Source organism: Coloeus monedula (assembly GCF_965178545.1).
Source record: "Coloeus monedula genome assembly, chromosome: 10".
Taxonomy (NCBI): domain Eukaryota; kingdom Metazoa; phylum Chordata; class Aves; order Passeriformes; family Corvidae; genus Coloeus; species Coloeus monedula.
The window spans coordinates 12440971-12466898 of record NC_138790.1 but is presented as its reverse complement, the minus strand read 5'-3'; the positions used below and the strand labels follow the sequence as shown (position 1 = coordinate 12466898).

Genomic DNA, 25928 nt, shown 5'->3' with positions numbered 1-25928 from the left:
GTTTAGGGTTTTTTTGAGCTAAATTATTTTCTAGTCTGATACTGATTCAAATTAAACAGTCCCCAGAGTTTGGAGCTAGGCAGGGCAGTGGCAGCAATATCGAACTTTTACTTATAGAGAAATTCAACGTGTTGCATTTATAAGCCTGTATCATTCACAACCCTTAACACCAATAAGTGTGCTTGCCACACTTACTATTTTAGAAGGCACAACTTCAGTTTGAAAGCAGCAGCCAGATTAATTAATTTAAAATTTGTTTAAATGCTGTCCTGGATAGGGGTGCAGTCCTGAAACAAGGCCTGTGAACGTGATTTGCTTCTCTCTGGTAGAATCTACAGTAAAGTTATTGAAAGTTATTGCTGCTTGAATGAGTTGTTATCCAGTGAATGCTAAAGCAAGACAAGGGGAAATCTGATTGCAAATGCTTGTCTGTTAATTAATGCTCTAAAGATGGTTTCATGTAAACAACTTGCTAAGGCATGGTAAAAGAAAAAACCCCAGCCTATTAATAGTAGCAAATTATTTGAAGTGATGGATGTATAAAAAGGAATTTATTAAAACACAAGATAAATGCTGAGGGTTTTATTGTGTTTGTGTTTTACCACAGGGAGGTGGATGTAAATTTCTGAGGTACAACTGCTCCATTGAGTCTCCCAGGAAAGGATGGAGCTTCATGCACCCAGGAAGACTTACGCATTTACACGAAGGACTTCCTATCTTGAATGGCACAAGATACATTGCAGTATCATTTATTGATCCTTAATTTTTTTTTTTTTTGTCCTCTTCAACAGCAGTGTTCTTTACATAAACATTTATTTATAGATCTCCTCTGGAAGATGGTGATAAAAGAAACTTTAAGTTAATGTTCCTACACAGCAGAGGTACTTTGGGCTAAAAGGAGGAAAAAACAGAAAATATTCTAATATTGTTGAAGATTTCTTGATATCTGCTCTGAGCCTTGAATCCCAAAGTAAACATGTCCTACTTGTTTTTCCATTCTGCTGCCCTAAAGAGTGGGTAAGGAGAGAAAATGGAAAAGCACAGTGAACCCATTTCTTCGTTGAAAAAAACCCAAAACCCAAGGAATGTTAAATACAAAATCATCGGAAAAATTTATTGTGGTTTTCATTCAGTAAAGTGACACAGCTAAAGTTTGTGTGGTCTGTATATTTGGTACCAACCAATGACAGAAAAATCACAGCGTAAAAACAAAAACCAAAATCAAATGAATCTTGTTTACAGTTGTTTCTGGTAAGCAATAATTCCATATGCTGGTTTATACTGAAGGGAAAACATCTCTGTAGCCTTTTCTCTTAATTCATTGTCAATACTGAAGTGTACACCTTTAGAAGAAAAAAAATAAATTAATTGCAGAGGTAGAACAAGGTTTAAATCCTTTATCTAAGGAGAAAATGTTTTATCATTTGTTCTGAGAACTCATCCTTTTGAAAGATTACTGTTCTTCAGCAAGTGGCCTTTGTTTAAATTGAGTTATTTTTCTAAATGTGTAGTTGCACCCAGTTGGTACTGGAAATTTGATGCTTATTTTCAGAACGCTGGTAAATTTTAATAGGATGTTTTATAGGGACAGTTTTCTACTCATAAAATTACTTGAATTTTGTATCAGGAAAATGAAATGGTGGCAGTCTCTCTTTAAAGCTAAGGGTCTTAACTTGACATTTATTTTAAAGAAATTGGTTTAAAATATTCCTACTGTATCTACTGTTTGTAATTTAAAGAAACTTGAAGCTAACTGTCTCAGTCTACCGTGCCAAAATGCACGACATGTTGGAAAACCTTGTGAAAAATAAAGGGTAATTTTAAATTAATGGAGCAGCTGTAACTTGACTGTATCAGGTAGTTTCTTTGCATTTGCCACTGTTTTTAAAGAAACTAGATTTACTGACAAATACTTTCTAATGATCTGTAGGTGGGAGATGGGAGTGTCAGATTTTGGGTTGTTGTCTATTGAAATTATTTGTTAGTGCCTGTGTACCAAGCCTTGCATTGTGCTTTTAGAATGACCCCAGCAGGAATGGTGGTTCTTGGTTTTGTTTTCATATAGAGGCTATTTGATGATCTAAACAGTACTTCACTTTTTAACTGTATCTTTGAAGAAGCTTTATATTACATTCTCTAAACAGAAACTTTATTTGCAGCTGACAGGATTAGGGGAGAGTTTCAAAGATTTTTCTTTTACTGAAAATAACCACATCTGCTTACTTCCCTGTTCTGCAGTTTTGACGAATGAGTTGTAGCCGTATTTAAAGTTATGCTGTAGCAAATACATCAAAGTGAGTTAGCCTCAATAATGTATTAAAATGGGCTGGCTTGAAAAGGGATGGCTTTTGACAGGAAATTTTGTGCTTTCTTTTAATTTCTCTTTACACTGTCAACCTTTCTCCTTTTCAAGCTAATATTTGGGGCTTGATATCCCTCAGCATTGTTTCCAGGCATGTAACAGCTGTCTCAGTGTCTCTCTACTGCTTGTGCTTAGAAGAACCTTACAGATAAGAAAATCTTCAGGTCTTCAAAATGAAAGCAGCCTTTGTTAATCATCTTTTTTGGAGCATTTGTCTGTGGTCTCTTAGGCTAACTTAGAACAGAATAATTTTTTTTACCATTGGATCAGTTAAAAGACAGTTTATTGTTCTGAGATTTGTTGGAAAAAAAATTACAAAAATACAGTCCTGTAACACGGGAGTTTTTGCAGAATTCCCCCTCCCCCCCCACTTGTACTTTAATTTGTATTCTGTAATTCTCAGCCATATTTCATTTTTTTTGGTGTGTATTTTGCCCTCAAGAAAACCCTGAGGACTTTATTTCCTCTTAAATTTTTGTGTTTGCAACTCTTAGTTCACTCTGTTACACAGTGACACATAATGCTGTATTTACTGTGCTCCACATTTGTTGGAAGGGAAAATGTGTTTTCCATGCTCAAGTTACTGTTACTAAGGTTCTCTCTTATTTCTTGTTTCAATAAAGTATTTGCAAAGGGTGGCAGATGAGCTTCAGGTGGACAGCAACAGGTATGGAAGTTTTCTCATTAATTTCTTAGGAATTGACACATGCCAGGAAAAGAAATTTCTTCTGAACAGTTCACCTGAATTAGTTACTAAAGCTTTGCTGTGCTGTTGGAATGTGAGGATATGAACTCACACAGACTAAACAGAAGTGAAAGAAGTGAAAATTCTTTCTATATTTCATTACTTTTAAAAGCACTTAAGCTGCTTGTGTCTCTCTAACAAAGTTTGTTTTGGGGCATAGAAGATACATGCATCAGGAGGAAAGCAGCAACCTAAATTCCAGCAGTTTATGAGAAACCTTGGGAGTACAGGGACATAAGGGTGCTCTGCAAGAGATGAGACATTTGTTTGTTCTTCTTTCATCTAGCTTTACTTTTCACTGTTAAATACATGGAGAGACTGAGGTGTGGGTAAGGAAGCAGTATATAGGCAAGAGATTTCTGAAGTCTCCTTTTGGTTAAAGATACTGAGTATAGCTTGGTTTTATTTCATATTTGTGAACTATTTCAGCTCTACTCCTAAGAAATGTTTGGTGCTTTTGGTCGTATTTTACACATTTAATCTTCTTTTAACATCACTGTTCAACAAGTAATCGCAGTATCTATTTGTCTGTTCATTTTTTTTTCCCCCCAAAGGATTTCATGCTTACTGTGAGTGGGTAAGAGTATGACAAGCCCCAGAAGAATACAGAATTTTTTCAGTGAGGCAATAATAATGAAATCTGAGTGTGCCTGTTTCTTTATAATGACTTTTCCCCCACATCTGCTGTATTCATGGATTAAATGCTAATTCAACGCAGGGCTTCCACAGCAGCTTCTCTTTTGCAGCAGATAGAGATATTAAAGAGACAGAAAAGTCTAGAAAGGACCCTTGTACTTCTTTCCTCCCATGTGCATGTAACCAGTTTTGCTTTTGTTTTTCTGCTTGAAAGAACTGGTTCAGATTTTTCTTTTCAGCTACTGCAATGAGCTTTTTGAAGAACTTCAGTTTCATTAGATTTATTTCTGATATGGTCTTCAGTGGATTCAGTTCTGGAATGAGTAAGTATTTTTTTGAGTCTTTGCCTCCCTGAATCCTCACTTTCTTGTGTGGCACAGTAGGCTGCTCTGCTATTTTTTTGAGTGAAAGGGAAGACAGTACCTGTCTTAGCAGCCCCTGTGACTGAGCTGTCAAATAAATTACTTGACTATTACTTTTTTTCATTACGGGATTTTTTTGATGCCACAGCAGAGTATGAATTGGAGGGCAGAGCTTTCATAAAATACATTCCTAGAGTTGATACTGGTAGTTCTTAGAGATGAGATTTGCACTAGTAGTGTTAACTGTAGAGTTGCAAGAATAAGTAATTAATTTATGACTGCCAGGATTTTGTTGTACGCAGATGGTGGAAGTGCCACTTAAATGGCTTTCCAACGTTTTCCCAAATACTTTCTGTATCTTAATAAAAGAAGTTAAGAAGTTACTTGGAATCTATAATAAAGCAGATAGTCTTCCTCAACAGTACTGAAGAACCTTAGTTCAAACCTTAATTACAAATGGAAAGAGAAGCTTTTACATTCTTCAGTGAAATATTTGGCATCTTGCCACCTTTTATTTTCTTTTTTTTTCTTCTGTATATAATTCTCTTCTTATTTGACATATGGGTCAAATAAGTATAAGTGCATCCCACTTACAGGGTGGTGGCTGTCTTCTATTGTATTTCAGGGCTAGGGGGAAGGCAGAATGAGGGAAGAGATGGGTGAAAGTTCAGAATTCACCTCACAGAATTGTTTCCTTCTGCAGCTGTTTGCACAGAGCTGTGTTCCTACAGCACCTCAATCCTAAACTAACAGGAGAACGTCTGAGAAGCAGTTGATATCCTGGCATGATGCTAAGGCTGTTAAATGCAGGATCATCTTTTTCTCTTGGTAATTTATTGCTTCTGGAAAGTGAGTTTTCTGGATTAAGCTTCACTTCAGAAAAGCTGTTTTGGCTGTGTTAAAGCAATGCCCTTCAGGATTATTTTGCATGAGGATCAAATGTAAGATCAGCTGTCTGATAAAATCATATTAGTCTTAAGTTATTTAATAGAGTATGGCAACAGTTCAAAAGTAGGATCTCAGTCAGCATGATTACAGCCTGTATTGGCGTCAGTGCAGCTGCAGAAGTAGCAAAGCTGGGAGCCTGGCCACTGAGGAGGGTATTGGCCTGGGGTGATGCTGTGCTGCTTAGGCAGTGGAGAAAACTGCGCTTTCTTGAAAAAAACCTGCTTGTGTTTTGGTCCTGAATATTGATCCCTTTGCAGTTGCCTGCTCCACTTACTTCTGGTGTATGGTTGTTGAAAGTCTGAATGCCTGAGGTTGGCAAGGGAGCTGTATAGTCACGTAGAAACAGACTTAGTCAGGAACTGGTCTTCTGGCCTCAAACCAGAGTTCTCCTATTTCCCAGAATTTTGCTTAGTTGTGAAAGGAGTTGCTCAACTACTAATGACTCTGCACCATTTTGTTTCTGCACTCTGTTGAGAGAAGGGAGCAGAGAGAGGAGGAAGGGAGCAGAAGGAATTTATTATAAGCTACTTCCTTGCTACAATGTCTGTAGCGTAGACAGGACATGAAAGCATTGCATTTTCACAACCTGATTTGGAATGACAATGTAATGTAAGCCCATGAGATAGTTTACCATATTTAATACTGTGAAACATCAGGACCTAGCCTTCAGAGTGGGCTTGACTAACACTTCAGGCTTTAAGCTTTCTCAGACATGGGTTACTGATCTCTCACAATGTATGGTCATCCCCTGGCAGTGTGTGAAGAGGAGGTTTGCAGCCTTGCTGTTTTCCACTTCTGTGTCTCTAGCAGCAGGACTAGCAGAACAATTGCTCAGATCTTTGTTCCTTAAATCAAGTTGCTGACTGATAACAATTATCACTCTTGTGTAATGGGAAGGTGTGTTGAACTTGTGATGTTAATATTTGAACAATAGGTCTGTCTTCACCTCTTGTGGTAGCAGTCAGGATGGAGAGATGGAGTTGGTGAGGGTATCAGAGAGAGTGAGCTGCATCCTGCTCTGGTCCCACAGTAAGCACACTGATTACAGAGAAACCCAGGGTTTGCTGCTAGAGATTGATAACAACTTAGTTGCCCCAGGATGTGTACAAAGAGCTTAGAGAAAATGGAGTGTGCTTTGTAAGGATTAACTCCTCTGATGTTTTAGCTCCTAAATTCTATCCAGTCTCTGAGCTTATGAGAGATGAAGATTTGGGGGGTGTTAACTTGCTTTTTCCTCAGAGGCTTCCAACACAGGCATGGTGCAATTAAGGCATTTCTGTAAGAAGCACCTTCTAAAGAAAGGTACCTCCAGCATGAAGTAAATAGAATGCATGAGAAGATGGGGTAGAAAGTATTAGGTATAAGCTACTAGAAGCTAGTTTTATCTTTGGCAGTGCTGGGAGATTGTATGAGGTGGGTGGGTACACAGTGCAACAATGAACTTCTGGCGCAGCTAAATTTAGAGACTCATCATATCTGAATCACTTCTGTACACTGTGATTCACCCAGGGAGCTATTTCAAGCATTTAGTCATTGTTTAAGACACGTACCAAGTAAAGCAGAATGGGTCCTGGTATATAAAAGAGTGATTTGCCTTAGAATTTCTGGATCCAGCTGTCACAGTCTTGTCTTTGCTGTGCTGTCAGGAATTGTAAACTGGAGATTTCGATAGTGTTACTTGAAAATAGAGGAAATTCTCAGTTCTTATACTTCAACCACACGTGTTAATCTGCATGAGAGCATTTTGGCCACATGTGCTATGAACTTTTAGTTCTCTTAGACTCATGGCCTGTGTCCCCATCACTCAGGCATACAGTGCACGTCTCTCCATCGAAACCATGCCCCCTTCATGCCTCATGTGTTTGCCAGATGTCAGCTTTCCAGGGACAAAAAATAAGTATGGGTGGCCGATGGCTTTTGCATGATTGGAGGCAGGAGCAAGGAAGACAGAGACAAGGGATCTTTATTCTAAAGTGTTCTTGAAATGTAAATTTTGAAACTGCTTCTTCTGTGGTAATGAAGGATGCCTTAGGATCAGAACTAAGGAGCTATTGTATATCAGAGGTATAACTGAGCTGTGCTCTGTAAAGAAGTACAGATGAGGCTTCCTGATTTTTTTCTAGTAGTGTATGCAGCCAGTGGGATGAGATAGACATAGAGGGCTCCAGGCAGGAGCAGTTTTTTGGATCCTGTGGGCAAATCCTTCATCTTGAGCAGTGGCACTGCTCGTGGCTGTTGGAGCAGGTGACCAGAGCCATGTTTCACTGCTGTGGTCGGTGTGTGGTGAGGGCTTTTTAGTCTTCATCACATTATCCATCAGTGTATATGTATGCACACAGACCCATGCTTGATTTTTTTCTATAGCCTGGCTGTATCTTGGCCTTGTTCTGCAAACAGGATTTTTTCATTGTGCATCTCATACTGAAAAAAATTATCCCGTTCTGTTGAAAATTAGGGTGCAGAGAAGAGTACACAGGCAGGGCATATTTTTTCTCTAAATATTACTGACAAACAGGGCATATAAATATGAACTTTGTGTGAATTAATTGATCCATATTAGTTGTTAAAATAACAAAAGTAGGAAAAAATGAGATGTTCTTTAGCTTGAACATAAACGTATGGGAAATGCTCTGTGTTTTCCATCATTAGCTAGACATAATCTACCTGAAGTTACACAAAAAGGAAAAGCTGAATGAACACCCCAGTGTGTTTCCAAAATAGCTGTGCAGGTGTTCTTGAAATGTTTTTTGAGCAAATAAATGGATCTGTTCTTGGCAAGCTGTTCCCATTTTTATTTTTTTTTAGTCTGAAGGGAACAAAAGCACATTAATATACTGCTGTGGCAGCATTCAAATGCTCAAAAAGCTCCAAAAAAATATAGATATCATATTGCAGAGGAGAGAAAAACTTTGCAGCCATTAAGACAACAAAAATATTCCATACATGGAGTATTTTGTGACCAGAACCTTGAGATGGCACTTGAGGAATATCATCACAATACCACAGCCTGAAGACCAATGTGTTTTCTTAGTACAATTTTATCTCTATTTAAAAAGAGCTTCTAGTTGCAGACTTTGTTCCTGAAGGGCCTTTTCTTCGTGTACAATCAAAATGAGAGATATCATTAAAACATCTGTATTCAGAAATAAAGCCAAACTACCAGCTTACTCAAGGTGTTCCTTAGCTAAGATGCCCCCACGTGCAATACTCCATGTAGCTCTAATACCTACCCAGTCTCCTGCTTGGCATTAAAATTCCATGACAAGTTCTGCTAAGCCAGCAGGCAAAATGTAGTCAAGTATAGGGACAGGTGTATTTTTGACAGATTTCATGCAGAACTGACACTGATTGCATTTATGAGTGCAGGTTGCTGATGTAAGGATTAATTTCAGCTAGGACAAGCTTTTGCCCACAGCTTCAACGTGTCCTCTGCTTGTGGGTACATGAGAGCTGGTAAGAGGCTTGCAAAATACTTGGGCCTAAAGTGCTAATTTATCTATTTCCTGCAAAGCAGGAGGTGTAATTTGATAGTGAGACCACAAAGGCCAAGGGTTGAGAGAGCATAGGTGCACAATTCTGGTCTCCTGGACAAGCTTCACAGTTAGGAATAAGACAATTGTTGAATGAAAGGCTGCTCATCTCAAAGGATGCTGAAATTTCACCTGGCCCTTACAGTTGGGAATTAAAGACACTCTTTCCTTGAGGATGGGAGCAACTGAAGCTTCTCTGTCTTGGTAATTGAGAAATCCAGCTAGAGCTCTTTCTGTTGTTTTTCTTGTGAATCTGTGGGAGCAGGATGGCAACTGTAGAGCAGCGCCAGGGCCTGATGGGTGTCCAAGCAGAGCACTGACACAGAGGAAGAGGGAAGGCTGATACCACACTCTGTGTTTTTTCCATGGCACTATCAGGGCTGGTTTGTTATGCCCTTTGTATTTGCTTCGTTGGTTGTTTCTTGTTTTCAATTGGGAAATGAAGGGAGGTAATACAGTTCTTGAGCAATGTAAATTGCTAGAACTATAGAAATGAGAAGTGAACACTTCTTTCTTTCAGAGAAATAGTAAAAATACATAATCGGAGTGGTTAAATATAAAGAAACTCTGGTTGACAAAGTGTAGGAGATCTGCAGTAAGGAAATCCTAATCTTTTTGCTGAAAATGCCCTTACAGAGTTATTTGATTTCTGCAGATAATGGAGTAAAATATGCACAAAGTAAAACTGCAGCTCCTTGCTAACGCAGAAGGAATTGGTCTCATAAGGCTGAAAAATATTTTTTTGCTTCACAAAAAAAATTTTAGATAAGGGTAACTCTTGTATTTACTGTAAGTAACTCATATATAAATTCTGCTTCTCTGTAGTTCTTTTATAAATATTCCCATCTGCTTTTGCCCTTTTGTTTTTGATGTGCTTATCTCCAAGCTGAAGATTTTGTGTGCAGCATGCTGTATTGTAGTGCTGCTTCTTTACTTCAAAGCAAGGAAGCTCTTTTGGACTGAATGTCTTCCATAGAAAATCTGCTCAGGATAGAAACTTAAAGCAAACTTTACTAGATTTTTATCTTTTCACTTTTAAATGCCTGAGAAGTGATGAGTGTTTGTTTCTAATGATAAGAATGTTTTCCTTTCACTACTGAAGCTTGCAGAATTTTTTAAAAAAACCTACTAAAGAAAACTGATTTGGGATTCAGTTTCATTTTTAAAACAAAAGAAATAAGTTTTTGGGTTTGTTTTTTTGGGTTTGTTTTTGTTTTTGGGTTTTTTTTTTCTTTTAATAATGGAACCAAGTAGATTTATATGAAATAAAGTTATAAATATTAATCTATAAGAAATGAGTTTAGAAAAAGTGCAAGGCAGTGGAATTGAGTGAGCAAGTGACAGCATTGCATATCATGGTCTATCCTTCATGCAAAAAATAGCATTAAGTGTCTTATTTCAATCCACTTGCCACGCTGTAATGGAGAGTGAAATATATTGATGATGTCAGAAGTTAACAGATCCTCTGTTGTCTTTCATTTTCTGTTCTAAGGGGCTGAATTCCCAGTAGGCATCTCTGCTGTCATTTCTCACTTTCGGCCAGTGGAAACAATAAGAATTATTTATAAGGCCACTAATTGGAACTCCTACATTCCCCCACCCCAACTTGAGTTTACTCTTTGTTTCCTTGCCAACAGCTGTTAGATAAATTTAATTCATTATTTTTTGACTTTACTGTGCTGCCTTCTGTGTGTGTTGCTTGGTGCAATGTCTCATGGTACAAGCAGAGCACTAAGACATGGCATTTCTCCATCCCTTGTGCGAGCTTCTTTCTTGAATCCAGTATTTTCCTAAATGCCTGTGGTCCACTGGTAAAGCGATTACAGAGATGCCTGCAGTCCTTCCTCACTGTTTCACGAAACGTTTCATGGCTTCTCTTGGATTCCTGGAAGTTGGTTGTAGATACAGAGCTTCTTTCTGTGTTCCCACCTGGCTTGAGTTCAGCATGTTGATAGCTCTCTGTATAAAGTGAACCTTGATAAAGAGAATATTCTTCCTTTTCATCTAGCTTTCCAACTGCCTAAGTTTTGAATTATGAATGTTTTTCTTTGTAGTAGAGTGGTGTGGGAAAGGTGGAAACAGTCCAACAACATTGCCAGTACCACTGGCAATAAAAATTCTACTTAAATGTGAAGTATGGTTTCTTCATGGTATGCTTCTTCAGGCTCCAGTTCCTCTCCCTCCATCCCTCCTTTAGTTCAGAAATAAATATATTCAAACCAAATGCCAAAATAAAACTTTCCTTTCCTTTTTAGACTAGCAGTACATTCAGGACTGTCTAAAGGCTCGCATAGATAGTGGACTAACAGCTTTGCACAATGTCAATTTTGTATTTATTTATCACTCAGGAAGTTACTTGAAGGTGTGTAAAAACTCTTTGAACTGAACTGCTGCCCTCTACAAGCTGGAGTGCATTATGCTTTGGTTAAATGATAACACATGAAGCTCAGAGAAGGCCCTCTGAATATTTAATGGTGCATTCTGTGCTCATTTTCATGAGAAGTTGGGGCAGAAGGCTACTAGAATTCTCAAATTCATGAAACTTAAAGCAAGAATAATAACAGCATGAAAAAAGGCTTAAATGTAGGACTGAGTTTTGTGTAGTCCTACAACGGCCTCCTGTTTGCTATGCTTCTGGTCTTTATTGTGGTATCTTGGGTATGTATTGCATAAATATACCACAAGAACATGATTTAATTTATTTGGTGGTTACTTAAGGCTGCTCACAAGAATAATCTTTAGAACTCTGGTAAACAGAGACTAAATAACCATAATTTTGAAACGATTAAAATAGCACTATGTATGAACAATAGAATAGTGAGATCTGTTTTGGGGCCATGCCTGCAAAAAGCTGAATTTCTGCACATTTGACTTAAGCTTCTTCTTGGAAATGACCTTTCTCAATTTCATTTCAGGATCTGTGGGTTCTATAAACTCTCTTCTGTAATTTGCTGGGGAGGTCAAAGTATTTAACCTAGTTAATAAAAGTATGAGCAAACAGACAATGGAAGATAAAAAAAGGCTTTTTCTTATCTATGTACTTTTCCTCTGGTGGGAAGTTGTAAAGTAGTGCTTTTATACTCTGCCATCCTGTGGCCAAAATTGAATTTTACAAATGCTTGTTAAAACCAGGAGGGGGTCTGGATAATAGAAATTAGGACAGAAATAAAAGCTGCAAAAGTACTTAACGTAGTACTTCAGGTACAGTTATAGGCTTCAAGTCAAGCAGTATGGTCATATTTGGACAGTGTGCATTTGTCCACATGTCCCTAAAAATGTCATGAATAATACTTGCATACCCACATTTTTAGGTAGAAGTTGCAATTTACAGAGGATGAAATAGTGTCTGGTAATAGAGCAGCACTCGCTTTCTTCTAAGTGCGTCAGAGTATTTGATGGGAAAATTGTGGCTCAGAAGAACTGATTTGTTCATTCCATTTGGCAGCAGATCTGGGAAGAGGCTGCAGGCTCTCGGATTCCAGTCTTGGCCATGGCCCCTGGCTGAGTGACTCAGTTGCCAGGCGAGCGTCCGTGATTCCCGCGAGTGCTTCCCGGCTCGGGGCTGGGGGCAGGAGGGGGCTCTGAGCAGGGATGGCCTCAAACACCACACACAGCCCTCTGCCAGCTCCATGTGCAGAGCAGGGAAAGAAAGACTAAACTTTCCCAGCAAGCTGATATTTGGTGCAGGATCTCTTCCCTGGTCATCTTCTGTTACTTTCTAAAAATGTCTTCTGGTGTGAACCCAAAATCTGCTGGACTGTGGGAGCCAAGAGCAACACCAGCCAGTGCAATGCTGCAGGAGCATCTCTTGCCTTCCCTCGTCAGCAGAGAGGCCTCCTCCTCCCTGCTCTGTGCTCAGTCTCTCCTGTACCTGTTTGACATTCTAATGAAATGCTGCCTCTGACTCTCACGCTGTTGTAAATTTGAATTTTAATATATAGAGGTTATGTTAATATGTGATGGGGCTAATAATGTGGTTAGTGTTTTCCTAGATGTTGGTTGAATGTGCCATTTCCATATGGTGTACGTGGTAAGTATGAAGTTACCTGGAGAGGTGTGACTGCTTTTCCAAGCCTTTCTGCTAATTATTTGGATAAGAGAAAATAACTGTTACCTCCCAGAAGTAAAATGTCATCATGTTTCTTTGAAATTATTTACTGTTCCAGATACTGAAACCCTAGTTTTATTTTTGCTTTTCTTCAGTCCTTACCAAGACATCGTCAAATGTGACCACTGACATGTATGTTTAGTTGTATGTTTTCAAAGCCAGGTCAGAAAAATAATATAGAACTTAAAACTATATTCAAAAAAAGAAATATTTGTACAAAACCATTTCTGGAAGTTTCTTAACGAGGTAGCTGGATAGAGCCATTTTTATCAGCTCTAATTTGATGGATTTTTCTGCTCAGTCAAGTCAGAAAAATTTAAATGGAAACTTTGTATGCTTCAGTGAATGCATTAACTGATTATGTGGTTTGTAGGCTGCAGAGAAAAATACAAAAAGGAAAAATTATGTACGTTTTGCACCTTAAAACTGTATGGGCTATTATGTTTTATAAATATTCATTGTTAATTTATTTTCTTTACCTGCTCTGGACTAGATCTTGGGCTGCTGACTAATAGAATGTGAAATCTGTGTGTTACCTCGTAAGTTCTCTGTTGGGAAAGTTCAATTGTTTCAATGTAATTCTATTGTCAAAGGAAGTCATTATTGTCAAAGGAAGTCATTAACAGAAGAGGCAATTTCTTTGTGAGTAATGCCAGTTTGAATTTTTTTGATTGGCTTTTGGACTTATGGGTGTGGCAGATTGGAGAATACAGCTGCAGTTGTTTTCTTACTAGAGATTGTTGATTTCCCCTTCTATGTGAGCTGAAAAGTTATGGTTTTGAACCGCATGGAGCCTTTTCATGCTGAGGGATTTCCTTTCTAGATGTGGTGAATGGGAAGAGCATTTTCAAAAAATAACTGGAAAATAAAGAAATTCCTTAACTGTCCTTAAAGAACAATACAGAAAAAAACCCTTCCTTATCTTATGTAGTGGTTAGTTAACGTTTTGCTCCTTCTAAATGCACTGAAGGCGTGCATAAAGGGTTAAGAACCTTTTTTCCTATACGAATGGAAAACCTAGCAAGTATCTTTACTTACCATGGGACTTCTGTGGTTGGTTGAACTGAACCAGGTTAAAGCAGATTGGTGGCGCAAGGGCGAAGACAGCTTTCTTTACAAAGCAAGCAGGGTGTTGGAAATATGAAGGGGCATCAAGTCGCTCTCGTGCCATGTGTCAGCACCGCTTCACAAACACCACAGTGCTGGTCTTCAGCGTCCCGCTGGATGCCCTGGTTATCCTACAGCACTCTGCAACCACAGCTGGGCTGTCAGCTGGGTAAGTCATGCTGTGTTTATCCTGAGAGGTCATTCTTGGCCAAGGATGACTACAGATCTGGCAGTCCCAGATAATTTTGAAAGAACGAGGCAGTGCTGGAGAGCCGAGGCTTTCGTCACATCGGTGGAAAGTTTCGAGATGCAGAGCGGGTTCAGTCTGTGCTTTGGGCTGTGGGCGGTTGCTGGGAGACCTGTTTGTTTTCATGGCTCTGCTTTCCCTCAACAGCCATCTTCACTGCAGGAACACAGGAGGAGGTGTGGATGCAAGAGCTGGGGCTGCTGTGCCACTGCCAGGGCATCTGCTTCCTCTGTCCTCCGTTCAGCTTCACTGGGCTCGGGTGACATGGCTGGGAAGCAACAACAGAAATCTCCTGTTGCCATTTTTAGTCCTGACTGACATTTATAGCATCAGGCACAGAAGATGTTCCTTGGCTCTGAGTGAATGAAGCCTCTAAATCAAGAGCTGTATGGCTGCTAATAAAGCAGCTGCTTGCTCATTGTATCTTGCATCCTTGCGAATTCTTCATATCTCTGATCAGGTTTCATCTCCTAGATGTATGGGAAGTATATATCCATCAGGGAAGGTGCTATTAAGGACAAGTAAATGTGTGTAGTATATTTTATTTGAGTTGTCATTTGGATGAAAGCACTTTCAGAAATGGCTGTTTAACTGGAAGACTGTTTCAGAGCTGAAGTGATTCAGAGGAAGAATAAAGCCTGTGAAACTCACTTCAAGCAGGGGTGAAAAGAGGCAGTAATTTGTCTCTTGCTCCATTATATAATTCAACAGTAGGTTAAAAGTGCTTTCAGCTGCAGAACCAGGTCTTCTAAGAGCAGTTTGTACAGACAGCAGATTTTTCCGTGTCCTGACTCTGAGGGGTGTTGTCTCCTGTGTTTGCAGCCTCTGAGGAGGAAGCTCAGCTTGAAGGCTTGTGCCAAAGCTTATTCCTGAGGACAGAGACCGTGAGCCCTGGCTGCTGCCAGGGTGTGGGCTCTCCCCACACCGCTGGGAGCCTCAGCCTCCTGCAGAGAGCTATTGGGAGCTAGGAAATGGAAACTAGGCAGTGGGTGCTTTTGGCAGCATCTCTCTTTTTGTAAGACAGCAAACCTGGGTTTTGCTGCCCCTCACTTCCTCCCTCCCAGAACAGAGTAAATATTTGTCCTTAATCTCTGTCTATCTCCTAGTATTTGCAAATCTGCCCTGAAGGTGTGTGGGTATAAGAACTGGACAGGGAATAAGGAGGAATGTTTCTGTTAAAGCTGTCGCAGAAGAGGAGAGAAAAGTAGCTTTTTAATTTTTTTTTTTCCTCCCTCTTCTACCTCAGAAACAAGTTCCAGCAAAATTACCATTTCAGGAAATGCACATATTTGCTTTAAAAATTTCCTTCTGCTTTAACATACTTTCTTTGCTGGCTGGTCTCTGGAGTTTGTGTGAATTAATTGTGTCAGCAGTCACTGGAGCCTAAGCACTACTGTAAAAGTTTCTGGGGATTTTATTAACTTGACTCCTTGTGTTATGCTTATGCCTAATCAATGGATTGATTGTGGTAGGAAAGATTTCAGAAATTGGACTTTGTTTGCCAGTGCATGGTAATTTCTGATTTAAACTTCGTGATTGTTAAGGGAAAATGGTGGCTCTTACAGGCTTTATTGGACAGATGTATATGAATGCTGATTATGCTATTTATTGGGTAGATCTCAACTGACTGCATGCTAATCAGCTGCTCTTTCCTTAGCTAGCCTGGAGTTGCTTTTCTAGCAGTTTTTATTTTCCTCATTCCCTCGCCACGTATGTACTTTCTCTCCTAGTCTTTTACTCTGCACAGATGCTCTGTTGATGATCTTTGAACTCAGGCAGGGAAAAGCCCCTTGTCATAAATATTTTCTTTTTTTTTTTCCCCACCCCTCTTTGGCAGTGAAGCATTTGGCCACGTCTTCATGTTCTCTTCCTACCAGTATTGCTTCCAGATGTTGTCTTGGTGCTTTTTTCTTGTTTGCATTTGGGTTGTTGCTTGATCATTAGCACTCTGTTTTTGAGAGGGAAGCCTTTGACTTGGTAGCGAGCAGACATGAACCCAAGCCACAATTGTCTGACCTCAGCTTCCTCTGTTTGAGGTTGTGTTTGGATTTAAGATGTTGGTTTGGCCTATAGCAAGTGAGACTCAGCCACAAAGTGCATTTCTGGATTCAGAGGTGGATTTTACCAGTGATCCAAGACTACACAACTTAGTGCTTCATGTTGACTACGTGTAGAGTCAAATTCTGTTGCTAAAGATTTAACCCTTTCTTTTGTTTGAAACACTGCTATGGACAGCTTGCATCTTCAGAGGAATTAAATAACCTGAAACTCTGTGCTTGATGTGATTTTGTTCTTGAGGGCCATAAATATGATGAGATGGAGGACAGTCTCACTCCACAGACTGGAAGTGGGACCATCTCTCCCTGATGACCCTGATGATGGCACAGACCTGAGCTGTGCTGCTCTGATAAGAGGAATTGGAGGTCAGGTTGTTCTTGCAGCTGCCTCAAACACCTTTTCTTTCACATTGCTCTGTGCAGTTCCTAGAGGGGTTTTGGGGGAGTCAACCTTATTGGAGTGACAGATGTCACAGTGCTGGGGCTTCACAGAAAGAATTATTAATTACCAATATAAGTACCAAAACAAGCCATGTATCTGTGTTCCTTATAGCTCTCACTACTCATGAATCAAGAACAAGAAAAGGCGTATGCTCTCTTCTCACATAGCCTGGGTAATTCTCTCCTGTCTCCTGGCCGTAGCTTCTGGCATGAAGAAATCATATTATTAGCTTCCCAGTCTGTAAGTGGTGTCCGTGTTTTGTGAATCACTGGTTTTGGAGCATTTCCTACCTCCTGGTGGGGAATTTGCTCTTTTACCCCACCCTTAAGAAGTGGAAGATTAGCTGGAGGCCAACTTAACTGCATGCCATCCCCAAATCAATGTGACCAAGGTTCAGAATGCACATGGGCCCAAATTCAGTCTGGTACAGAAATGGGGACCTGCAGTCCCCAAGTGACAAAACAGGGGAAGAGTCACACAAGTGACAAACACTAAACTCTGTTACAACAATGCTTTTGCAAACAATTTCACCCCAGCCTAGGCAAGGGAGAGGCCTTCATCAAATTTCAAGCAAAAACGGTTTGTGTCTGGGAGTCCTCAAGACTGAAGCCCCCTACTTGTCACGCAAAGGATGGAAAAAAATTCACTCTGCTATTAAAAACTGTGGAAAAAATTGAAGACTTGTTTTTGTTCCAGCAAACTTCATGTATGTCCTTCCCTCCCTCGGCTGGAAGAAAGTCAGCATAAATACCGTCTTGTAATCTGTGGTTGATTTGGCAAGGTGCAGATGTTTATTCCTATGGAATAATTTCCTACGCAGCAGATTTGTTCCAAAAGTAGTCCAGAAGTGATTAAATCTGGAGTACAACATTTACATGATTTACAGGAATTCAGCTCATCTGTGCTTACTCCTTCTCAACTGGAAAGATGGAAATAATGCCCAGATTTCTCTTGCTGTGGTGAAGGGATGAAGGACCTCAAGGGCTCTCCCTTTTTTCGGCCCACAGGAGGGCAACATCGAGCTGCAGCTGAAACAGGCATTGCCAGAGCAGGTGTACAGTTTGCTGATGTAAAAATCAATGAATTGAAACGAATTAGCTAATTCAGAAATATTATAGACTCTGCCTATTTAGTGGTATGTCAGTCTGCATCCTCTCTGGTTTTGGGTTTGGCCGTATTTGTGGTTAATCTGTAATTGCTCCAAATTCCTTTTGTCATCTGTAGCCAACGACATATATTGTGAAGAATAAGACAAAGTTGTTTATTAGGGTGTAGTCCTGGTTTTTTTCTTTTTGCTTCTCTTTCCAAACTGTATTGCATAGTTAAGTGTTGTGCTGGGGAAAATGGACTTAATAGTGTTATGATTTTGAGTTGTAGCATTATCAGAGTGCCTGTGTGTTAAAGGCTATGCTACACAGACTGCAGGCTGAGAATTGCACAACACTGATGGCATGAAGTCCAGTTACTTCAGCAACATACCAGCTTTGGTGTTTAATGCAGGTGGCTTTCAGTAGTAGTAGCAGTGTAGCAAAGGTAGCGGCACAAAGGGTTTGTTTTGCAATAACCTGTGGTCTCCATAAGTTCTGATCACACTCTGGAGTGAGGTGCTCTGGGAGGCTGAGACCTGACTCTGGAGGAGCTGAAATAGGGGGCAGATATGCCAGATCCTAAGAGGCTGGGAAACCAGATCAGACAGAGCTTGGCACTCAGGCTTTCTGAATCTCTGCATATATGATGTTTTCAGGTTCACAGAACTATAGAAGATGCTGTGTTGGAAAGAACCCATCAGGATCACTGAGTGACAGGTGAGTTAAGGGGGAGAGGGCTTGTGTCTGCAACTGGGACTTCACAAACCTTTCTTCTGCTGTATCCCTTTGGCTGGCAAAGCTGGTATTGCCAGGGGAATTACCAGGGTAATTACCTGAACTCTCAAGGTGTTTTCTCCAAGGGGGGATGGAGGCCCAGATGGAGGCTGTTATATACCAGGCACTAATAACATTTTTGTTTCTAACCAAAATTATCTGGAGGGACAAACAAGGCAAAATGATTCAGTAAAGGTGTTGTCTTCTATTAGACTGACTAATCTACAGTCAGGTTGAGGGAGGTTTCAGGTTTTACATGGATGTTAATGTTGTGGTTAAGAGATCTTTAAGGCACTTTGGGTTCTCATAGAGGCAGAATATTGCCAATTAAAACAAAATTTATAGTTTGGAAACTCCCACTTCCCCAGCCATATAAGCTAAAAACACAATTGAAACTGAAAACCAGGAGTCTGTAACAAGGAGTGGATTTTTGTGCCAAGTTCCATGGTTCTGCAAGGGGATAATACTTGAATTTCCTTTTTAATGTTCACATCAGGAAAGAATGACCTAGGCCTCCCCTCAGCCTTCTTTTTTCCTTTTTTTTTTCACCCAGGGAACTCCTGAAGTATATTGGCATATACTAAAACAACTTTGACAGGACATTATAGATGATGGATTGGTGTGTAAAGGATACATTCCAGTATTTTATTAGAAAAGCAATTGTTTGGATGTGTATCACTTCTAGTTTAGCCAGAGGCAGTTATATAGCTTTATATAGCCAGTAAGATTAACTCTCTGTGAATTGACATTTTGGGAAGCTATCAGTCTTGCAAAGACTCAAAAAAAAATCTCAAGTAAAAGAACAGGCTTGTGTCCTTTTGGCTCTTTATCAGCAAATGCCATTTTTGGGTCCTTGGGAGCTAGACTTTCTCCAAATCATTATTCTTTAATGAAAGAAAAAAAAAATGTTGGTCTAGAAATGATCTGGCCTTCAAACCTTACTCTTTTGGCCTTCTGTTATTGGATTCTCAAACAGTGGCTTTGTTTGTCTGTGCTGTCCTGGCCTTGCCTGAAAGAAGTGTAGGTCTTTGGATGCATTAGCTGAACTCATTATCAGCAAAGGATGTAAGTACTAAGGGATGCTAAGGAATTTGTCAGAATGATCTGTTTAAGGGTGACTAATAAAACAGTGTTTTTATGTAAAGTTCAGTTATGCTAATGAAAACTTAAAATGAAGGAACCCAGCTAAGTTTTAAGTCTCTTAGGAGTTACTTCTTACAAGTAACTCTAGTTTCTGCAAGTGCATTTGACTTATTTTTGATGCCTTATGTGAATGGAGTTTAGGGGGTTTGTCCCACTTACATTTTACCTCCTCCTACTGGTTTGTCAAAATGTACTGGGGCCAAGATGCTCCGTGCATGGTTACAGTGGGAGGGCTGCCTTATAAAGAGCTGTCAGGCATATCAAATCCACAAAAAAAAGAGGCCAAAATACGCACCTGAAGGTGGACACACAGAAATATGCAGGTGTGGCCATGCTGTGGATGGGGACAGGAGGAGGGCTCAGGCCTGCGTCCAGCACAGCACCTTCTGTGGCCATAGGAGTCCCCGCAGCAGAGGCAGCCCCAGTGCTCGGTCAGCCACATCTGCCGTAGCAGAGAAGTGCTCCCACAATGGGCAAAGCAATCCCAGGCTCCCCTTCCAGACCTTGGTTTACAGGTAGAAACCCAAGGGGTAGGTAAGACACTCTTTTAGATGAGGTCAATCTGCCCTGACTTGCCTCAGAGGTGCCACAAGTTTGTTCAATTTTTCTCTCCTTCTGCAAATTCCTTTTTCATGACACCTCTAATCCTTGTTCTCCAATCCCCTTTTTCTCCTCCTAGAGCACTCTAAAAATCCCTCCTGGTGAGTAATTTCACAAGCTGTTGCTCGTGGCTGTGCCCCCTCCAACCCTGCGCTGCTGCATTGCTGTGGCAGCCCCAGGTGAGCCTTTGCTGCTGAGGGACTCCACAAATTGTGTGTGGGATTGGATGAGAAACATCTCAAAGACATCACTGCTGATGTAAGAAAGTCCTGTGAAGCTGGAATGTTACATTCTCATTGAAAGTTGATTTACAGCAAGTGGGATGATCTAGTATGGCAATATGATTTCATAAAAAAACAGCCCACCAAAATACCCCCCCCCCTTTTTTCTCCTCCACCTCCAAAAAACATAAAGTATTTGGACTGGACCCACTTATAGCGCAGGTTTCTACATTAAACAGTGTCAAATGGCAAAACTTAAGAGAAAAATCTGACACTGGGGAAGGAGACAGGATATAGAGTTGTTACAGGGGTTAATATTGTTTCAACAAAAAAGTAAAAGGCTTCTTTACTCCATAGCCCTGCTAAATCAAGCTTCAGAAAACATAAAGCATTGAACAATGATGACAACCTCTTGGACAGAGCTGCACACATCCCACAACTTAGGATGGTGTGCAATAGTTTTCTGCTACCAAGTGCTTGCAAGTGCTTTCTGGCTTGGTTTGATTTTTCCAGTTGAAAAATATGAATGCATTTCCAAGTGGAGATGTGTTTTTGTATGCATGTAGCTGTGTTTGTGTATAAACTCACTGATTTCAATTAGTTCCTTGGCCTCTGGACCCTTGGTGTGAATGCCAGGACTAGGCTATGATTTGCTGCTGTCGAGGTCTGCCGGAGCAGCTACGGATGTGGCAGAAATCCATTCAGCTGCAGTGGTTGCCTTAGTCAGGGCCTGCAGAGCCTGTGCCTAGGGCACTGGAGTAGATGAAAGGAGCAGAAAGATTAACTGACGTTTCCAAATTCTGTCACTGTAGAATTTGTGCAACACACCTACACTCACATGCACACACACAAATCCTTCTTCTAAAAAGGAAGAGCGCTGCATGCACTGTATCCTCTGTACATAATCCCTCAGACACCCAGCCCTTAAACATTCATAAATGACTTGAAATTATTCCCCAGCAGTGACTTACTACTGTGGAGGAGGAGTCAGGGACTTTCAAAGTGTTCTGGAACTTTTACTGAGTGACTGTAGGCAGAAGCCTGGGAAGGGCTGAGGGTATTTGGAACTTTGTAAAGTGGGGCTGTGGTAGGCTCAGGAGGGCAGGTGAGTCAGCAGAGAACCTTGTGGCAGCCAGTGAGGGTAAAAAGCAGAGTTTTTGCAGCTAAAAAGCACAGCCCCAACTACAGACACAGGAAGTTGCCATTAAGTTTTGACAAGCAGAGACTGACATTGTTCTGCTGTGTCTTATAAATCTTTCCATGGTGCAGCTGTGTCACAAAGCAGTAAGCCTCTCTCTGAGTGAAATGGGGAAATGGACAGGAACAAGCCCACCCTGGTGATGCTCTGAGCTTGCTGCCAGCTCTGTCATTGTACCAGCATGACACTTCTGAGGTAGTAAGTCCTGCAGAAAAACAAGAATATTTGTATAGGCTCTGTGCTGCACTCGTGGAGTCAGATGGGTTTTGGATCAGGTCAGGTGGTTTGTGTCCTCCATGGCATGGCCATGGTGACCACAGGTTGATTCTGAGTGACATGGAAAGACAACTTGTTTATCGAACTGTAAAAAAGAATGGGAAGTTCTCAGGTGGATATAAACACCTTAATTCTCCTGAAGTGCATGGTGATGAGTCTCCTCTAAACCTCCTACTGCAGTTTGGCACTTAGCATGTTGTGATGACTGGAGTTCTAAATTCTAGGAATTCTAAACTCAACAGCACTAAGGAATTAAAATCTAAAGCTCTGGATCATCAGTATAAGAGAAGGACTGTACATCTTGACTTCACAGAGCTCAGAGTCAGTTTCCACTTCTGCAATAGTGAAAATCTCTTTAAGCAGAGGTGTCTGTTTTAGGTTGTTTAAATAACATGTCAGAAGAGCAGAAGAGTATACGTGGTTAGGGGCATGATTCATGAGTGGGTGGAGAATAACTGTTACTTTGATGTTTAATATTACAGGCTAGCAGAAACCAGAGATGGATGTTTTCATTACATTTTCTGTCTTCAAAAGATGGTAAATTAAGGGTGGTCCTAGGTAGCAAGGTGCTTTTCAAAAAGTGCAAGGGAACAGCACTGAAATTGATGTATTAGTCATTCTTCTCTTTGTCCTCTGAAAAATGAAAATGCTGCATGCTGGAATATGGAACTCTGCTTATGGTGTCATTTATAATGAAAAACTGTGCTTGCTTTCTGCACCACCTTTTTAAATAATTGATACCTACTCTAAGATCTAAACTCACAGTATTTGTGTAGTGACAGAAAATAAAACCTCCAGTAGGGAACCACAGATAATAAACTGACCTTTTCTTATGCTTTTTCTACTGAGATTTTGAGCAGAAATGTCACGTCTGGAGAAAATGCTTATGAAAACTTTTAAGACAGAGCAGTCAAGGAGCTGATATATCTGGAAACAGTAACTGCAAGGAGCATGAGATGCTACCATTTGGGGAGTTTATATGGCCCTATGTATTCACTTTGTCTTATTAGTTCAAAATATCTGCATTGCTAAAGGAGAATGATAAATATTCAAAAAACTTAGATAATCTGATACTTTAAGTAGTAGTCACCTTCTTTCCTTACCTTTATTGTATCTATTTTTTTAAAAATCACTCAATCTAATTGCCAATAACAATTCTCTGCCTAGCAAATATAGATATGTCTATGCTGTTTGTGCTCCCAGTAGTAAAATTGGAGTCAGGAACCATTAGGTCCAGCAATACACCAATGCTGTTGGTGCAAAGCCTCTGAGCTGGTGTTTGGGTCTGGGAATTCCTCTAACCAGTGGGAGCAGTGACCAGAAATCAGTTCTTCACTGCAGGATCAATTATTTGGTGCCAACCTCTTTTCTCAGAAGAGGGATCCATAAGCCTCTAAGCTGTAGTGTCCTTTTTTTTGCTATCAATACCAGTGTCTCCCAAACCCAGTGTCCTTGAAAAGCTGGTAAGGTCAAAGGCTGTTGAATTGAGCTGACAGGACCCTTTTCCCTTAGGAATTCTGTAAGCAGAAGTACCTGGCTTTAGAAAGCCATCCTAGATTTTTTTTGTTGTTTGAAAAGTTATTCTTTCAGATAGTCGATTGAAAGAAGGACTTCTCTTTCATTTCTTCCAAAAAAGAACTTCTGCCAAATGTCAGCAGAGGTGGAAACCATGAGTTCAGTGTATGCACAAACTGAGCAGTACCAACGCTGGCACTGAGCTCTGGCAGAGGTGCTCAGCCCTGTTTTGAAAGGGCCACCTCCAGGAGCAAGAGGCAAGTTCAACAACATAATATTTTCCAGTTTTCTCTGAGTGTTGATGATTTTCATACTTTTAAGACTTATTTCATAAAGCCAGAGAAGGAAATACCAACACCAAATGTCAGTACATTCTGTTTGCAGCCAGGTCTCCTTGGGTATGGCTGGCTTGCATTTTCCACATTGCAGCTATCTCAGTTAAAGTGAGCCATTCTATCCTAAAAGTGGAATGGTTTTCAGCAAACACTAGAAAAAAACCTAGAAAAGAACAAGCAGAGTGGATGGAATGCTAGCAGCTCTAAATGCATATTAGAGGAACTTATGTTAAAACTTCATTGGCACGTATTTGGATGAAGGCTAAAATCCTAACTCATAGTACTAAACAGCAGAAAGTACTGCACATTAGTTTTAGTTTAGTGGCAGGAATCTGGTAAACTTCCTCCTCAAAGAAAAGTAATTTCAGTGAACATACAGGAAGGAACTGCTAATCCTAGTTCTTTATTAAAGGAGTAAACATCCATTTCATAAATTTTAAGAATTAACAAATATTTGTCCTGTTAATTTCCTTAGTAATCATCCTTCACTAAGTTTTCTCTCTGCTTGCTGCCTTCTACATAGATTTATATGGCACACATTTAGCAATGAATAGATTTTGGATAGTCTCACTGATAGTGAAACCCTACATGCACTGCCCTCTTTCATAAGTAATTATCCACCTACCTCTTCAGCCTCTAAAAATTAACTGCACAAACTTTACTCATTAAAAATGATGGCATATCTCAATCTATTATTTCCCAGGAATACTGGGTTTTTCCTCTCTATATATTTTAAATGTGAAAATGTTAAAGGTATTTTTGTGGGGAACATACATTATGTGAAAGTATTTCTGCATTGGGCACATTAAAATCAATCCCTTTTCACTCATTAAAATAAATGCATGTGTTGGCTGGTCTGCACTGCTTGCTGTTAAATATCTTTGTCTTTCTCTACACCGACTTTGTCTTGAAACTAAGAGAGGTTTGACTTGTGATCCTTGACCATCACTGAATTTCCATACAGCTGGTGGAGCAGTTTCCTTCTGGTAGGAAAAACTATTCCAGGGAAATTTACAAACCCTGGATGAGGATGTTACTAATGGATGGGATTTCATCTCTCTTCCTATTTCAGGTCTAGACAATGTGTGCATACACATGTAACAACAGTGAAAACAGAAAAAGCAAAGCCCAGGAGTGCAGAGGAACTCACACTGGGGTACCCTTGGAGAATGGCCAGTTTAGCAGAGATAAGCCAAAATCTTGCTGTAGCCTGAAGTAATTACACACCTTAATAAACTGTTAGGTCATATTTGCAGTTAAATGCCTTAGTATTGATTAGAAAACAAAGTAAATTAAATATTAAAAAAATGTTTTTCAAAACCAAAATAGCTGCATATTTCTCCTGCCATTGTTTTTTGTTCCCAGGATGTGCTTAACCATTTTCACATCTATCAATCTTGCCATAACACAGGAGGGTGGAGTTTCCTACCTTTCAGCATTTTGGGGTGTGTGTTACTATTGCCTGCTGTGCTCTTTGCTGAGGAGAACAAAAATAGCTTCTGATGCTAAAGAGAATATTCAGAAACCGTTCTGAGTGTGTGCTTGCCAAAAGGCATTCAGCATTCCTGAGTCTGCTTGAAAAAAAAAAGCCTAGTAGAGACTTTAATTTCAGTAAATAGGTTAATATTTATGTTTAAGACATGAAATTTAAAATGTTTAACTGAATCATGAATTTTTTCTACGTGGTCTGGAGCTCTCCTGACATTTTTCAAATCTGTTTCTTAAATGTCCAAATATAAAACCACATTAGTATTCAGAAAGAATTTTTGAATCTTCATATCTTATTTGCTCAGGCTAAGTGTGCATCCCACTTTGATTAAGACTTTGCTGATCCTGAAGTAAAATCATTAAAGATTCATAAATGACCATTGCTTTTTCTGCTCTTTGAGAATGTACTGACACATTTTATGCAATTATTTGTCTCGAGTAGCTTCCTGAACTTTTAACCCCCTTTACATTCTCTTATGCATACTTGCATTAAGTCCAAAAATCTTCATTGCAAAGCATTTTTAAAAGCTTATAGATGATTCATTTAAGTGAAAGTAAAATTATGAAAAAGCACCCTGTCATGGAAGGTCTCATTGCTAATTAACTACATGGGTGGTTTCCTTTGAGGAATAATTTCTCTCAATTCTTTAATTTCCAGGTTAAAATGCCTTTGAGTCTAGGCTCCTCTTTTGGAAAGATGTCTCTAAAAGTGACAGCTGGATAATGTTGTCCTCCAAGGTGAAGTC

At 39.9% G+C, this 25928-nt stretch overlaps 1 protein-coding gene across 2 annotated transcripts in view; it reads left to right on the top strand.

Annotated features, from left to right (window-relative positions):
• The window catches only part of PLOD2 (procollagen-lysine,2-oxoglutarate 5-dioxygenase 2), a 47030-nt gene extending 45666 nt beyond the window's left edge, over positions 1–1364 (top strand). For both annotated transcript variants that reach the window (XM_082287775.1, XM_082287774.1), the window contains exon 19: positions 608–1364. In XM_082287775.1, coding sequence (XP_082143901.1) covers positions 608–763 — 156 coding nt within the window. In that variant the 3' untranslated portion in view covers positions 764–1364. The remainder of the gene's footprint in view (positions 1–607) is intronic.
• The last annotated feature ends 24564 nt before the right edge of the window (positions 1365–25928 follow it).